The following is a 17,942-nucleotide window of genomic DNA, read 5'->3' on the forward strand; positions in this document are numbered from 1 at the left end:
GGAACTATGAATTTTGTGACTTGCTGTACACCTAAAACATTGATGACAAAGAGTCATAAAACATGACTAAATGCTGGTTGAGCACATATGAGCTCATGAACAGCCAACCGCAAATGGAGGCTGGCTGTTCATGAGCTCATACAGTAAGTGCAAACACAGACCAGAGGCAGTATTGTCAGGCTTGTTTGCTTAGATCACAGAGTTGGATGAAGTTATAGTTTAGTAAATGTCGTCTCACGAACCACTGTTAGGGCATGTATTATCAATCATTCCACACCATTTTTCTTGCCTGTTCTTTCATTCGCCTCAATTGAATTTCTCACATCATTAGCAATGTTTGGTGACAACTGTAGATTATACCGAATGTCCTGCTGATTTAATGAAAATTAATGACCAGGCTAGTCCTGCAAATACTGATACTAACATCTTTCCCAGATGGCATAGTGGGAAATCATTTATCTGTAATGCCTGCTGTTGGGCTGGCACAGCAAGGAGGCAGCTATCAGTATGACTGGTAATACAGCTTAATAAAAGTTGGCACAGATGAAATGAGGCAAGCATGTTTGAATTTTAGTAGACATATAAAACAGACGGGGGGATGTAACAGAAATACTGACTGGAACTAGAAGAGGCAAGATGCATGGAAAGAGCCAAAGCACTGGGTGTGTGTGCATGCGAACTAAAAACTAAAGACACTGGCATACTCATGCAAGCAGCATGCTATTTTTGCACTCACAAACCACTGACATTTCCACAAACAAAGCTCAGTCTTAATTGATTTGATTGAATATTTTTGGTTTAATCATTGACTGCAAACACTGGTCAGGCATATTTCCATGTATTGTCATTAGAACATCTGCAGTTCAGTGTATATTTCAGTTCTTAAGAGGATTCCTTTTTTGGTTGTTCCACCAGAGCAGATGCATTTGTTTTCCTTTCATACAGGATAGTGTACCATGAAAGAGAAGAGCTCTGCTGCTAATTCTGAGCCCAAAGAGGAAAGAGGGGGCTTTCTGGGTGAGCTGACATCTCTCATAATTAAAGGCCACAGCGCACGCAGGCTTCAGACTGTACATGTGGCCTCACTGTGTGGAAGTGGTGAGAGGAAAAGCAGTGTGAGAGACTGGGGAGGGGAAGGAAAGAGACAGACTGAGATTTCTCTCTCGTGACTGCAGGAGAGGAAAACAAGTTAAGCTTGTGAGTGAACTAAAGTTAAAGAGGAACAACACACATTTTTGTCGCACTGTGCACAATTATATTCTATTGACATGTGATTTTGATGCAGGCATTTTGTGTAAATTATTTTTTTCTCTGCTTAAAATTAGATTGCATGTGTCTGCTTGGATTTGAAAGTTTGGTTCAGCTGAATCCTCTGGACCCTCCTTGACTGTGACAATCTGTCTGCAGCAATGTTTATATAAGTGAAGAAGAAAGCTATTTTTTAACATGACCTGTAACATCACATACTAGTGTAACCTAGTTGTGTAATGATGTGCTACTTGGCTGTAGATATACTGTAGGTAGTTAGTTCGCAGACATGCTAACAGGCATTTAATACATTTATTTAACTCTTGCCTGCTTTGTTTTTTTTATTTTATTTTATTTATTTTTTTGTTTTGTTTTATTTTTTTGTTTTTGCTAAAAATGTTGAGTTACTACAGCCCCATATGCACCACTTTAACATGTAGAGTAACACAAAGCTCAACAGGCCAGACTTGCTAGTTGCGGTCGCTGAGCTACGAGTCGACTACTGCTGGAGGGGTTTAGCGAGTGGCGGCCAATCCCTCCACAGATAAAGGGATTAGAATAGGCTAATAGGTTCCAGCTACATGTATTTCATTTGTTGGATTACGATTCACTTTTGCAGGCTCAAACTTCTTCTCTGCAGTTTTCATATGAAGATCTTTAAATGATAGCATAACGCATGAAATGAAAAAGGATGAAACGTTACAGCATTAAAGTCATGTGAGACAAATCTTTACTTCACAACACAGAGAATCAGAGTCAGAATGAATGTTTTAGACACACCACTGTGCTTTGCATACTTTACATATGGAATTAAAAATGGTGCAAAATAACCACAGATCAAAATGATAATTTATTGTGAGTGGTTAACAGCTGATACAGTTGGTGCTGTCTAAGGTAATTGAGACAGTGATGTTTTGTTGTTGTTTTGAAGGGAACAATATCTACAAATACCTACAGATGGAATGTGTGCATGATCATTATTTAATATTTACAGATGAGGTATCTGGTGCATCAACTGCAATATATAGAGAAATATCTTGTAACATCAAACTAAGATATGAAGTATTCCAAAGACAATCTGGAAACAGTAAATGTCATAAAAATATAAATGCAATTAATTTTAGTAGCACTGCTAATAATTAAAAAGAAATAGTGGTATGACTTCTTTCCCCAATGTCCTGTCTATGAACATATAGTCAGTTTTAATGTCTTGTTTTATCATGTAATAAATACATTTCTTTCATTAAAAAAATTGTAACTGTTGTGTTTCAAATCAACAGCAACTATAAATATCAGCTTATTTTATGAACAAAACATAAAGAACGTCAAAAATCATATTCAAAGGCAATGTTCTTTGCTTTCCCTTTGGTACCTAGTTTGTTTTTAACTTCCGTACATTAACATACAAGCAAGAAAATGGTTTAATGGTTTAATAAGTAAGCCATTAACTATGCATGTGACTTGCATATTGGTAGCACGGTGCTGATGTTGGCTCCTACTCTGCAACAAAACAGTGACAGTTCATGAGTGCTGCATGTCATGTTGATTCCACTGAGGCAGAATGGTCTGAAAGGAGTCCCAGTTTGTATTCCTCTACCCCGTCCCTGAGAACGTAAGCCCTGTATACTTTTAAACAGTAAATCTCTCCAAAAAGTAAGAGACTGCCTTTTATCTGGGCTATGACAGGATCCTCCTCTGTTAGTCCCAGCCAAAGTCCTGTCCGCTCATCTGGTAAAAGCGGTGGTTGAAGGGCCTGTAGAAGTCTCTAAGTCTCTGTAGGACCTCAGAGGAGATCTGGGGGTGGGGTCTGCCTTTAGACTTTCCAAGACAGCGAGGTCTGCTGCTCCCCTCGGGCTTCTTCAAGCAAGGAAAACCTTTGGTCTGGTTAAAGTAGAAGTGTTTGTCTGAAACAACCCTTTTCAGACCCAGGAAGTCCTGAACCCGACCCATCTCCCCAGCTGGATCAGACACCAATCGCTCACCACTAACAAACAGAAAATGAGACAAGGGGAAGTGCTGGAGCCAGTTCTCCAGATGTTTGGCATAGAGGCCAATGCGCACAGCGCTCCACGTGGTGTCAATCAGACCTGTGGAGGAGTTTTTCAAGGCCAGGCTCTGGAAGGATGGAAGGCCTGGGTTCTTAGACAATGTCTGGGTGTAGTCAGATACAGCGCGTGTCACAGGATCCCTAACCACCACAATGAGCTTGGTTTGGCAGTTCATAGTGCAGACACGACCAGGAGCCTCCTTTGTGACAAAGTAGCTGGGGGTCTTCTCCATGGTGATCTGGCCGTCAAGTGTCCGAGGCATCAGGTTCCTAAATGAAAAGAAGAAACTTGTCAGACACAGAATTCTGATTCATCTCTCAAAGCCAAAATAATGGAAACTCCAAAATACCCAGATGATGACACTGACAGTTTCCGTCCACATATTAATTAATAATCATTGAGATTGGGGCAGCCAAACAAATTGTTAACACAATACTGAATATTATCATGGCCATATAAAGTTCACATGGCTATCATGTTACCTATACAGATCCAGCAGACACAGAGTACCGCTAAAACAATGCTAATGAGAGAAGGAGAGTGAACCAAAACAAAGAGCTAAAAGACGGTAAAACACTGTCGATATGAGGGGAACTGCAGAGTCGGGTGATAATTCTCTCTGGGTCCATTACTACAAGACCTTTTCACATCACACAATCATTTGATCAATTGTTGATACAGAAATATTGACTGGTGCACCTTAAAAAAGTCAAAATTACACCAGTAGGGTATAAGAACCATAGCAACTCTTTAAATATAGGAGCAGAGACACCAAGCAGAATCAATCAAATCACAGTCACACTCATTACTGACTTCAGTGAGAATAAGATCAAGTGATAATGTAAACACATTATATACACTAAACATTAAAGCACCCCAAGTCTGTGTGATTAAAGCTTCAAGCACTGTTCTGTATTTATGTACGAGGACCCCAGACAGCCCCTCTGAGTCTCACTGTAAGGCCTGCACAACAGGACCATCCACTCACTATGGGCCCGATGAGTCAAAACCACAAAGCCTCAAGAACCACTTAACAGCAATTTCCTACAGATTTCCAAACCCCCTTCTTCCTGCAAGAGCACTACCCTCACCTCCCCTACAGATTCCTGCAAGGACCCAAACAGACCAAAGTCGGCAGGAAGTGCGACCAGGATGGCAAGATGCTGAGCTCAGCTAGTGTGTTAAACACATGGCTGCAATGAGGAGAGATGTTGTGTGGAATACACCAGTGAAAAGGCATTTAATGAATTATGTCTTACTATATTGCAGAGATACGTTTTGCACAATAATCTAATGTATATTAATCTGCAACTAAACTATTAATGACTAGGCTACTGATTTATCTTCTTATATTGCACATATACATTTATCTTTGTGTCAAAGTTTCTTCTCTACTTTACAAACTGTGTCCACCTGCTGTTCTATAATCTTTATAAAAGTTTTTTTCTCATTGATTTGTTTAAGCAGCATCTGCTTACAATTCATAGTGGCTGTCCTGCATGTCACTCAGACTGCTTTTATTTCAGCACTATCCGGCAAACAGGCATTGTGGGTATCACAGATCCAGCATTTCCTCATGCATCTACATTTGACACTGACAGACTGCATAAGGCAGAGCTGTGGTGGATTTGGATTCAAGAAACAATTTGTCTTGCATGACAAACGGATGAGCAATGTCCAAAACAGCAAATGAATTGTCTGTAGTTCATTAACTCAACACATCTTCTGTATCACTGGAAACAGAGAGCTTTCATGTGGCTTCTTATAAAATAAACAAGTAATGGAGCCTGAGTGCTTTATTTGTTTCAGATTGGAAATCAGCATAAAGTCCAAATATCAAATGTAGATGACTGATGAACGTCCCAGGGAAATCTTTTCACAGTGATTCCATGATTATTAAAAAGCAGTATTTATAAAGTAATGGTTCATCGGTCTCATTGCTTGCACAATTTGTTACAAAAATAACAGCAGAAACTTATTTCAATGAAACCAATCAGTTAAAAAACATAAATTCACCCTGTTTTGCCTTGCAGAAAGATTGGCGAACATCTTGAGTGCAGCCTGCCAGCATCATTTAGTTTTTTCATTTCAGCTTAAAAAAAAAAAAGGCTTATGATTGGACCCACACACAGCTTTAAAGTACACAAGGCAATGATTGAGTGTGGTTGAAATCAACAGTAGCCAAAGAACAGTTTCACTGCCTGAACTCTTGCTCTGTGATCAGATGCAGTGCTGTATTTCTAAAAAACCTCTTAACAAGCTGTAGCCTACCAGTGAATCAGTCATTAGAAACTCTTGTTGTGCAGCCAAACATTGTCAAAAGCCACACGACTTTATTATAACCTCTTGTGGAAATCTTAAAGGAGCAATTTGACACTTTGGGAAACACACTTATTCACTTTCTTAGCGTTAGATGAGAAGATTGATACCACTCTCTTCTCTGTAGCCACAATAAATATGAATCTACTGCCAGGAACCAGTTGGACGAGCCTAGGAAAGGGAAACAGCAAACCTGGCTCTGTCAAAAGGTAACAAAATCCACAAACACCGCCTCTACAGCTCACTAATTAACATGTTACATCTTATTTTCTTTAGTCTGTATAATAAACAGCGCACTGTGGTTTTATAGAGGGTTATGTGAGCTTCAGAGGTGCAGGCAGGTAGATTTTGTTACCTTTGGACAGAGAGCCAAGCTAGTTGTTTCCCTCTGTTTCCAGACCGTGTGCCAAGCTAACCAGTTGCTCACAGTAGCTTCATATTTAAAGTACAGACATGAGCATCAGCAAATATTACACTATTCCTATAAAGATATCAAACATGTCAAGCCGAATTTTTGCTGCTTTTATAAAAAAAAATGTATAGATGTAAATAGTTTCAGAGAAGAGCTGGAGGAAGGTCACACAGAATATATGATACTGTCAGAAAGTGGAATAAGATGATTTTTAAAATGTCACTTAAAGGTACTTGAGGGGAAAAAAACTAAAACTGTATGTTAAGGTGTTCATGATAAAATGTGCACCACATGTGCTGCAACTATGAATAACCATTCTGTATTTCATAAATTATGAAAAGGTACTTGTTCACTCATAGAGACTCCACAAGCGTAAGCTTGAAGGAGGAAAAATAACTTATCTTGAGTTGTTCCTGAGTAAGTTTCAAGTTTCGCCCCTTTACTTAAAGTTAAGCCGTTTCAATCCACCCCCATTAAATGATCTGTCTATTAAAAGACCATTAATTGATTATTATACAACAACAAGAGCTGCAAATGGCCTATCCCTGTCTGTCTGTCCCCTGTTTATCTGTGTCTGATCAATACGTCTGTCTCTGTATGACAGATTGTTCAATGTGTGTGTGTGTGAGTGTGTTTGTGCACATACACATGCACACGTGAGCACAGAGGTGTCAGTGTTTACTAATGAGAAACTGAGCACTCACCTCCCTCTCTTCCTTCTCCGCTCTCAACCAAAATCTTGGATTTGTCCTTCACTCCTTCACATCAGTGTCACTGCAGCAATTGACCATAAATTGTCTTTCCATAGTCATGAATAGTTCATGACTTGTGGTTTTTGCCCCCCACTCTCCTCAGGTCCCTATCTCCCTCAACAGAATCTGTCTCATTATCAGAGAATCAATAATAGCCATTTTCTATCATAAATCTGTTCTTGGACATGATGTCAGGAGAAACTGTGAACAGATCATGGATGAATTTTCTTATGGATGTAAATATATTCCTTTGCTATATATGTTTTACAAACACACCTCTGTAATTTAACTGCATTTCTGTTACTACTGTTATTGTATCTAAATGTGCAAAGAGAGTAACTGGGGGCATAAAGATGTTTTCTATTTAGCTCGGTATAGGAAAGCCTTGCTGACTAGCCACATTAGTCTGGAACTCCCTGCTGTTAAAAGGATGTAGTGCTTTTCCTCCCTGAAGTGCTACAGCACTGATTACACTACTGATATGTTCTAGGCAGTCTGGATCAGAAGATTAAATACTAATGCTGGCAACAAGGATGTGGCCAAGAGACTTCCTGCCCCCGTGATTATGGGTTCTCCCGCTGAAGTGCTGCAGCTACGTCCCCCATAGCGCCCCAACAAAAGGCATTCTGCACAGACAGCAGAACTGATTGTAGACAAAAAAAGATCCTAAAAATCCAATTATCATGTCATTTTCTTCAACAAAGACAGATGGTCATTTACTGAAATCTGTGCTAGACGCTAACGTGCTGAGGGAGACCTCTGCTCTGGCAGCCATCTCTACGTCCAAACACTTTCTTAGCTGAGATCCAATTAAAGAGGTGATGGAAAATCAAGGTTGTATAAATGAGAAGCAAACAACAAACTTAAGGAAAGCATTTCCCAGCAGTGTTGCTATGCTTAGAGTGCGACAGAGGGAGCCTCTTGGTCACGGACGGCCCATCAGGCTGACAGGATGAGCGTGGGAACCTCCATTAACGCCTCCGTGCCTGAAAAAAACATATGCTGCCATTCCCCTCTGACTAGAAAACAACAAAAAACAAAGCAGAAGAAATCTTGTGAGCTCAACAAGCAGCGAATCAAAAAGTTTAAAGGAGCAGTTTAACATTTTGGGAAACTTGTTTGTTTTCTTGACAGGAGCCAAATGAGACTGATACCAGCTTAGCATAAAGACTGGAAACAGAGAGATAAAGCTAACCTGGCTCTGTCCAAAGGCAAAGAATCTACCTACCATCACAAAAAAGTTTAAAAGTGTCTAACTATCCGTTAGCTGAGGGCAACTCTCATCTCTCCATCGGTTTCTGGGCAACCTCATGGTGATGGCAAAACTTCGCCCAAAATAAAACCAAAACATGTCGTTGGTTTTCAGTGTTTATTGGTGAACTTTTCTTTCCTTTTTAAATGTATTTGCTAAAACGTGAAATTGTTGTTTTCAATGTAACCTGGGTGCACTATGCAAAGCCTGAAAGTTCACCCTTAGTGCACATTAACATGCCACTGACACTGTCAATGTGACAGTAACCTGAACACACAAGAAGTCATCATTGTCTATGGGAATGTGAAGGCGAATGCCGCCATGCTGTCTATGTGTTCTTTGTCTGAACAGAAATCTGAGCAAGCAACAAATCCGCAAAGTGTCAAGGACGTCAAAGTTGGAACGAAACACAAATTAACAAGAATAATGCCAACTATAGCCTGAGGATGGTCAGACTGAACAACAACATTATAAACAATATTTCGCAGCAGCTAGTGAAGCAGTGTGTATGAAAGCTTAAGTAATACTCAAACACACACAAGCACATTTGATGCAGTGTGTGTCACAGCGTAAGCCTGGAGGTGAATTTCCAGCGCTTTAGCCGACCCCTGTTACCTCTCTCCATAAGCAGAGAGAGGAAGTGGATGTTAGAGCCCTCTGGCAAACTACATGACGGCACAGAGACTGTTGCCACCCACTGATTTTAAATACATTGTTATCAGATTATTTTTTATCTATGAATAATGATGCAGTAATGGAGTCGGGGGGGGGGGGTCAACAGGAGGTTGCACTCACTATACAGAGACTACATGGTTTTATATTTACATCTTTGGTGGTTTACAGCAGGATACCATTGCAATGATTATGAATGTGTGTGCGTGCATGTGTGTGTAAGAGTGGGTGGGTAGGGGGTGAAATCATGTACACGTGTGTGTGTGTTTGTGTGTGTGTGTTTATGGGGGGAGGCTTTTCTATAAAGGAATGACTGAATACTTTTTATTGGTCAATGGCTAATGAGTGACTAGCATATGACTATCCAGTCGTAATTGGGAGTCTTAACAGGATGTCAGTATTGCTTTGCCAGGGAGTTCAGTAACGCCTTCAACATTTGGCACATGAAAGGGGCGGTGCCATTTACAAGGGCGGAAGTGATGATTACAGATTTCAATGCCCCTTCAGTCGAGACAGAATATTTCAACAAACACTGGATGGATTGCCCTGAACTTTGTTGCACACATTCATGTCCCCCTTATGATAAACTGTAGTAACTGTGGTGAGCCCTTAAGTGTTCATGTAGCACAATCAAACAGTCAGAATTTCAAATTGTCTGAAACTAATAACGGTCACAGCCTCAACTTTACTTTGTGTGTATAACCAGTTATCCTACCCAGCACGAATGCTGGGTAAGTGGCATGCTAACAAACTAACAAACTGTCAGTATCATAGTGTCAGTATCATATTTTCAGCATTTTGATGCTAGGTACACAATTTGTGCCCTATAAGTACTGAAGTTTGATTCCTAGTCCTTGTATTGATATCGGCCTAATGCTATACAGAATATTATGGTCATGCAATTGTTGACTATGTCTGATAATACGACTGTTTGTTTGTTTTGTTATTTTGTTTGTTTTGTTTTTTGTTTGTTTAAATGTATATACCAGGAGCAATTATATTGTGTTTCTCATCTGTTTTCAACTACATGTTATTTTCTGGAAATGGCAGCACAATGACTACCAAGCATCTAAACATTTAATCATATATCTGTCGGACCAGTCCCAGCCTGGCCAGATGCGAGCATGAACTGATGAAGCCTCTTGGATGAGAGGTGAAACGTCTTCCTAGACAAATAACCAAGTCCAGTTGCTTTCGATTTAAAATTCCTTTGAGACATATATCTGTATTTCTTCGCAAAGACTTTTCCTCACTACCTAACTGCAGCACGGAGCTAAAGGGGCACGACTGAAACCTCCCCAAGATTTTACAGGCACCCCAAAATAGACCACAATGCACCTCAAATTATTTTAATTCCCACCATATGGTGTGTGAGCGTGGGCCTTTTCAAACCTTATAGCACCACCTACACCCAGCTCCAGCCAAAACCCACTACCATTAAAACATACTACAGCTCAACACTACAGAGACCACTTCCTGGTCTGTTACACAAATCAGCCGTGTTCAGCCTCTGTCACTAATGGCCTCAGGGATGGACACAGAATGAGGTGTTGGGAAAATCACCCTCGCTGTAGAAAGCGTTGCCCCATGTGCATTAGAGTCTACTTTCACCATTTCAACTGTCAAGAATCCAGACTGACGTGGTAAATATATGAATCTGGCCCCCTAGAAAATACCATAATTAAACATGCACACATGCAGATTTTAAAGTTAAAAAAAGAAAGCACAGCAGAATGTCACTCAACATACATAACATATAAGCTAATAACAAATAAAATAATGAATAAAGCAATTTATTTTGTTCCATTATTCCTTAACACCAGGGGACTGATATTTAGCATATTAAGTATTTCATCAAGATTAATTTATATTCATCAATACACTGCATTATTAAAGTCATCAACAAATTGTTTCTGCTCAATACACAGGCAGATTAAATATTGTCCAATCAATACCCTGTCATGCCTGATCAATGTCTTTAAATATGTCTTTAATTTTCTTTCAATTTAATGGATAGCAAAGATAGGAGCATTTACACACAGACTGCAGTAATCCCATTGCAAAAGACTATCTAGTCTGCTTTTTAAACTGTAAAGGCCAGTAAACACATTTTATACTCTGTATTATAGTAATCTAAAAAAGCCCTTCTTTTAATGTTTTAGTTACTCAGAAATATGCAAGAGGTCAAAGGAAGTCAAAAATCAGGACGATGTTTTAAAAGATTCTTAATGTTTTGTATCAGATTCCCAAAGCTAGAAAAAAGAAAAAAAGAAAGCTAGAGAACATTTTATGGCTTTATTTTGGAAGATCATAACCTTTCCAAAAAAAATCAAAAATTGATCCAACTTGATGTATATAAATCAAAAACGGTCCTACAGAGCAGCATAAGTCTCTTATATACACCTGTTGTTATCACGTCATAGCTGTTTTTACATAAATAAATCATTTAAGGACCAGTGTCTTTTTCAGCAGTGCTGACATTCCTGCTTGCCCTTGTGCTGCTGCCCTTAAAGGATTTGTACTATATTTTAATAGCTATCCGATTGGGTATGGCCTTTGGTGTCAAGACAGTAGGTCAACCAATTGACAAGCTTTCAAAATGTTGATGACACTTCGAGTTTTTCCTCAAATAGAAATGCATAAATGATTATTTCATAAATCAGATATATAGAGACTAGTCTTCTGTGTAACTGATTTTCATCTCTTCTACACTAAAATAACCGCTGCTTGTTCTGCTACAAGACAACAGAAACAAATGTGTTCATTCTAACGTCATTAAGGAACCGAAGATACAAAAAAAGACAGACTTAATTTAAGGATTACTCATTCCAGACAACATCATGGTGACAAGGCTGTGACAATCAGAGCCATTGTGCCATGGAAAGCTGAGGGCTTTCTGTTTTTCTGCGGTGGCTCTCAAGTCCCATATGAAAGCCATCACTCCATGAAGTCTCCTTAAAGCCATAAAACAACACAGAAAATCATTAAATCTTTGCTTCATTTTGAATGCACTATTTGTGGCTTTTCCATTCCCGTAATGGGCTCATATGCACACATGCAAACGAGAGGACGGGGTGGAGAGACGGACGGGGTGGAGAAGAAAGAGAGAGGAGACTGACTGGATCACTCAGATAAAAGAAATGGAAAACACACATGAACGAGGTCTAAGTGTGTCTCGCAGAAGACAATGCTGTTGGAACAACACGTCTACACTGCCACGTCTATGAAGCGTCTCCAGTATGAAGATCACCCCTGGGTTCATCCAATATTTGACAGCAAATGACAGGGCACGAATCTCATCCATCTGCTACAATCGACCTACAGTTTGTGCTTATTTCTCCATCCAACACATATGGAGCCAGACTGAATATCACAACGCACAAATTGCAGTCAGATATACTGATCTGAAACAATGTGTCTTTGTTACTTCTTATGAAGTTCTCACCGTCTCTGCTACAAAACCATGAACATATTTTTGATTTGGAGGCATTTGAATACATTTTTCATATTGATTATGGCTGAAATACAAGCATGCAAAGGTCATACGTATCTGAATCGGAGAGTCATTAAAGTGATGAGACAATGCAGATTAAATGGTGCTATGCTAATATTAAATTAATGAGCCAGTGAAATATCTATATCAATATACATTGTAGAAATATGATGCTGTTGACCTGAGAACTGCAGATGAAGCAGAGAACGTCGACAAGATTAAATGCCAAAGCTCAGAGATGCTTTTCAGAGCTGTCATACATAGCAGCCTTATACTGAGTCACGTTTGTGTGTGTGTGTGTGTGTGTGTGTGTGTTTGCTTGCTTCCAGATGTGACAGTGAGTTGACCCTCTGTTCACTGACTGCCAGGTGAGAAGGACCCACTTGTTCCACATTGATGAGTTCTTTCTGTCACCAACACACACACACACACACACACACACACGCACACACACACACATTGCTGCTCTCCATGAATTCCAGTGGCTTCACTGTGGGTCACTGCAGATGACAGCAAACTGATTTTTTCCACTTCCTGAGATTCAGTGACAACAGGGGAATCATCTCTCAGTGATTTCACTTAGGATCACGTTGCTGACCTCTGTCGTTGTGTTAATCCTTCCAACTCTTCTCCGCCTCAGCTTTCAGCTAAATTCTCTCCTTTGAAAAATCTCCAGAACTTGAATTTGTCTTATCACACACGTTACAGATGATTTAACCAAAATGCCCTGCGGTCATATCCACCCAGTGTAACGTTTTATATTTGTCAACTTCGTATACATGCTACTGAAAAAATTAACTAATAATGTCATTTTTTAAGGCAAAAATCCCAAATATTGACTCGAATCTACAGATTAGTTGCTCTTTGTCCCACATGATAGTAAACTGAACATCTTTGGATTTAATTGCACAAACACGCAGTTGAATATGTCACCTTGGGCTAAAATTTGATAGACATTTTGTGAAGAAAAAAAAATGAATTAACTGATAAAATAATCAGCAGCTTGACGAGTAATGAAAATAATCATCACTCTCGGTCCTTATTATGATTGATCTAAGTTTCACAGGCTATGTTAGTATTGCTGCTGTGTAACAGCACTAACAAAACATAACCACTTTACAGCACCAGTCAGGCTAATTAACACACACAGAAACACACATAAAACATGCCCTGGAAACACCAGGTCTGCCACAGGTATTTCCACATAAAGACGCACTCTCCACTAAAGGAATAATAAAGAGAAGAGAAACCAGACGAGAGGAGAAAAAGGAATGAGAAACATTTGTGAGAAGGGTGAATAAAATGGGACAGAAGGATGTGGGAAGAAGGACGGGTTAGAGATGCGGTGTAGAGAGAAATGTGGAAAAGAGGGGTGTTAGATAAGAGAGCAAAGTGCTAACCTGCATGTGTGTGTGGTGTATGTGTGTTTGTGCGTGCCCACACAGGGAAAAAGAGAGTGGAAGCTTAGCAGCATACTAAAATTATCAATGGTGAAAGTGTTTCCATGTGTCCTTGTGTTCTCAGTTAAGACACAGCTAAGGGGGTTTAGAGAAAAAGTCAAGAGAAGATTAAATTACACCTTAGTGTCTCAAGCACAGTCTTGCTATCGAGGTGCGTGTTAATGAGTGGTTTTCATCCTGTCAGACCTAGCACTCTCCTTATGGCACCTTCAATGCTAAACTCACAGGTCCAAAATAGTCCTCCGACACTGCTGCTGATAAGTTTGTGCACAGCTGAGACTTTCTCCGGGAGCTCGAAGAACATCTGGAGATGATCAGAATCAGCTACATCCAGAACTAAATCCTTCGTTAGGGCCTTAACTACACACAAATGATAGCTCGTGGTCAGCCTGGTCACCCCAAATCAGCTGCTGTCACTGCGACAGTAGCCAATGAACCTTTCAGCTGCCTCTGTGTGTTAAACTGTGAAATTGTGATATGCAACTAAGGCGATTACATCTGCAGTGAGCTCATCTGTGTATATATCCAATATACACAGAAAACATATTAGAGTAATCACCACAATGTTTGTATGTCTGGCTTCTTCTGAAGAACCAGTCAGAACATGGTGAGGGCGTTATACATGATGTCATGTTGAAGTGTATAAATGGTGTTTAAGAGGGCTGTCAAGATGATGAACTGCTCCTTGGGGACCTTACCTGCCTCTTGATCTCACAGAGCAGCAAACAAGTAAAATATTGGCTAAAGCCGATCTGAATACATCAGCCAGTCAGTGTATGGCTGCCCTGTCTATTGACAGGAGGCATCAGCATTTCTGCACAGGTGAGTGGGTTTCAGCAGGGGACATCACTGCTGCTCATCTGACCCTTCAGCCTGCCATCATACATCACCCTGCATCGGCTGAGATGCCACAGAGCCTCATTGTAAAGATTGAAAACAACTCATATTGCCTATTGAGACTCATGGCAGCGCCATCCATGCGTGAGTTTAAAATGAATATCTTGTCGATGACAGATTTAAGCTGATATTTAGATTGTGTTGTGGCTATAATATCACCGAAACATGCTTGTGCACTTATTAGAGGTGTGAAAAGGTGTAACCTCGTCATGCACTTGTTTTTGTTTGTGTTCCCCACCTGTACCACTCCAGCCCTTTATCATAAAACCTGTCGAAGAAGTGAGGCTCCGCGCCGACCGCTCTCACGTCCGGGTGGATGCGGAGAAACTCCAGGAGTGCGCGGGTTCCTCCTTTCTTCACGCCGATTATAATCGCCTGCGGGAACCTTTTGGTCCCGAAAGTGTTGGACACGGGGATGCCGTTGCTCTGGGCGCTCTCCTTTGCGTCGTCCGGTATGTGCTGAGGAAGCTGTCCGTGCGCGTCCTTCTGCTCTGCGTCCGCGGAGGCTGTGCGGTTCCGGTGAGGCGGCGCGTCGTGGAGGAGACGCGGCGGTGGTCGCAGGTCGCCCAGAATGCGGCGGTGATCGTCCAAAATGTCATAGTCACTGTCTAAAGCTTGCTGACTGTATAAAGCCCTGGGAACCGAATCGCAAAATCCGGTGAGGCAGTAGAAGAAGTAGGTGAAGATCAGGACCATGGTAAAAAACACCGAGACTTTGGACAGCACCTTTCCAAAGTTGAACCTGACTCTGCATCCACTACATCCCATGAGTTGATCTCCTGCTCGATGCCAAAGGGCCAAAACAGTGACAGCATGCTTCTTCTTCTTCCTACATGGATCGGAATTTGGTACTGTTACATTTATCTCGCAGAACCTGTTGCGTAAAAGTGAGGCATCACATGGAGAGCTCCTCTCAGCAGCGGAATGGCACAGTGGATTTGTCAAAAATAATCTTCATAGTCTTTGTCTGCTTTTTTTCCTCTCAGAAAAGATTGGTCAAATGAATCTCGAGAAAGTTTTGTCATTGAACATGACTCGTTTATCTGCAGTCAGATCAGATGAGGTTCCCAGCCTGCTGTATCTGTGCGCTCTGAGGTGTACTAATCTCTCCCCTGCTTCTCCTACGCCCCGTTTTTTTTTTTTTTTTACAAGTCTCCACCCTTCCCTGCTCAAGCTATAGCATAACATGCATAAATTAAATATAAATACTTGAGTATAAACCTACGTGTGTGCTTTTCCATAGGCAAAATCAAATAGCTTTTTTATTCCTAACGTAATTATGGATTATCATATGAAACCATTTCATGCTTGTTAAAACTACAAACGGAAGATTTTATCTTTGTGGCCTCTGGTGATTTTAAACAATTGAATAACTTTTAGTCTTTTTGTAACAGAATTTGTAACACAAGCAACAGAAATTGTCTTTTTTGGAACTTTGTGACGTGGAAAAAGAAATCTAGAGCACTTTGTTATGAGCTATAGGCACGTCAGTGTTTTACAGATGTAAACTGACTCCACAGAGGAAAATCCTACTTGCCCCTTTGAACCCAGTTGATAGATGTCTCAGTGAATAAGAGAAGCCCTGAGGTTGTCTACCCAAAACCTCTTGTACTCTCCATGCACCCTGAGACTCAACACTGAGCCAACACATAGGCAACATAGTGACATGTCTACAGAGACAAACCTCGAAAACAATAGGCCTGAAGCAAGGAGGGGCCCCCTGCGACTGCTCTGTCTCCATCCCATAAATACAGTATCTGAATGTGTCACCTTTGGGGATGTACAGGAAGGATCAGCACTGGGATGTTCCCCTGATTCTTTAAAGCTGCTGTCCGTATTGAGTTTCTTCTGGCAACGAGAAAGAGTTCAGACTTTGAACCTGGCTAACACACCAAGGTCTGCTGTCTGAATGTATGAAGGAAGAGGGAGAAGAGGTAAAGAGAGGTGAGAAAGGTGCACACACACACACACACACACACACACTCAGTCACACACACTTACACATTCAGCCCTGAAGCACAGTATGGTTCGGACAGAGATAATAAATGAATTTGGCAAACTCACTGTGTTGACTAATTGTGGATTTTAAATTTTATCTTTATTCAGCTCTCTACCTCAATATCCCCAGAGAAAACAGAGATTGCTTGGTAAAAAAAAAAAAAAAAAAAAAGTTAGACAGAAAGTTGGACATTTTATTGGCTTTCTTGTTGAGAGTTAGCAGCCGACTAACTTAGTTTAGCACAAAGACTGGAAACAGCTGAGGGAAACAGCTCGGGTAGCTCTGTTCCCCTCAGCTGGGATGGACTGGGAAAAAATTAGTTCCTGGGATATACATCACAGAGATTGATAAAATTGATACCACTCTCATGTCGTCTATTAAATAGGCTGTAGGTTGTAGCAGCTAGTTTGCTTAGCTTAGCACAAAGAGTGGAAACAATGGGAAACAGTTGCAGCTTAGGCCTTGGTTATACTCACTTATAGAGCGCCACAGGAATGAGTCCTAAAACCTGGAAATTAGTTAGCCTCTTAGCACTTCTGATGTCTGTGATGCACTTCTGACAACTCTTGTCCTGAAGTCTATGGGATTTTTGAAAGGATTTTTGGTTAGATGGCTGAAATAAAGGTCTGTTAACACAAACATTTTCAAGTTTTACTCTGTGACATAAAATATGTCAGTAAATACACCAGTCGTGATTTCTTTAAGCTTTTACATGGCTTTAAAAAAGCAATGGCTAACAGGTGGCTAAATGAGACTACAGAGATTGTTGGGGATGTTAGACGTCATCACACCAAACACAAAAAATGATTCATTCACCAGTCCACCTTAACAGCCTCATTGTGTTTACACAGGTTTTCAACCTATTACTAACTTTATAAGAGGAGATGCTTTTGTAGAAGAGGCAAGAGCTGTTGGAAGTTTAGTAGTGTTGATGTTGAAGTCATGCAATGGTGGGATAGTTCATTTATAGCCTAACATTAGCTTTTTACCTCTGGCAATTGTACTTCGGCTTCAAAGATCATAAAAGATTATGTTCATTTGCGAAGATTTTCTTGCTGAGAAAGCATCGCAAACTTTTGTTTGTCGCAGAGCTTATTTTCTGCAGTAATCTAAAACCCAATGTAAAAATTTTATTCGCTTCTTGACGAGGGAAGCAGGGTGATGCTAACATCTGGACTTGCCCACAAAAATATTAATTCCTCCAGCACTCTATACTCACCTTGGAAGACATGCTCCGTACATGTGCAGTATATGTTTGTCCATGTATTCTGTGCACTCAACAAATTAAAGTGTCTGTGTACATCTTTGTTTTCCAGCTCATGTGCAGTTGGTACCCTGTGGCATGTAAAATCCCCAGTTCAGACATGACCAACCAGTTTAAAATGAGAAT

General features: G+C 40.5%; 1 protein-coding gene across 1 annotated transcript; it reads right to left on the reverse strand.

Annotated features, from left to right (window-relative positions):
• Positions 1–1,961: 1,961 nt before the first annotated feature.
• Positions 1,962–15,645, reverse strand: LOC139618119 (heparan sulfate glucosamine 3-O-sulfotransferase 6-like). Its single transcript, XM_071473778.1, has 2 exons — positions 14,792–15,645; positions 1,962–3,565 (listed from the first exon to the last, which is right to left on the reverse strand). The coding sequence occupies exons 1-2, from the start codon at positions 15,319–15,321 to the stop codon at positions 2,947–2,949; spliced, it is 1,149 nt and encodes a 382-aa protein (XP_071329879.1). The 5' UTR covers positions 15,322–15,645; the 3' UTR covers positions 1,962–2,946.
• Between the last annotated feature and the right edge of the window lie 2,297 nt (positions 15,646–17,942).

Source organism: Trachinotus anak, unplaced genomic scaffold (assembly GCF_046630095.1).
Source record: "Trachinotus anak isolate AG129_WGS33_773 ecotype Australia unplaced genomic scaffold, CSIRO_AGI_Tana_v1 ptg000003l, whole genome shotgun sequence".
Taxonomy (NCBI): domain Eukaryota; kingdom Metazoa; phylum Chordata; class Actinopteri; order Carangiformes; family Carangidae; genus Trachinotus; species Trachinotus anak.

Excerpts from the sequence above, each read along its gene's own strand:
- LOC139618119 (XM_071473778.1), bottom strand. The coding sequence starts at position 15,321 with ATGGGATGTAGTGGATGCAGAGTCAGGTTCAACTTTGGAAAGGTGCTG. Across the intron at positions 3,566-14,791 it reads AAAGGGCTGGAGTGGTACAG|GAACCTGATGCCTCGGACAC; the intron begins GTGGGGAACACA and ends CTTTTCATTTAG.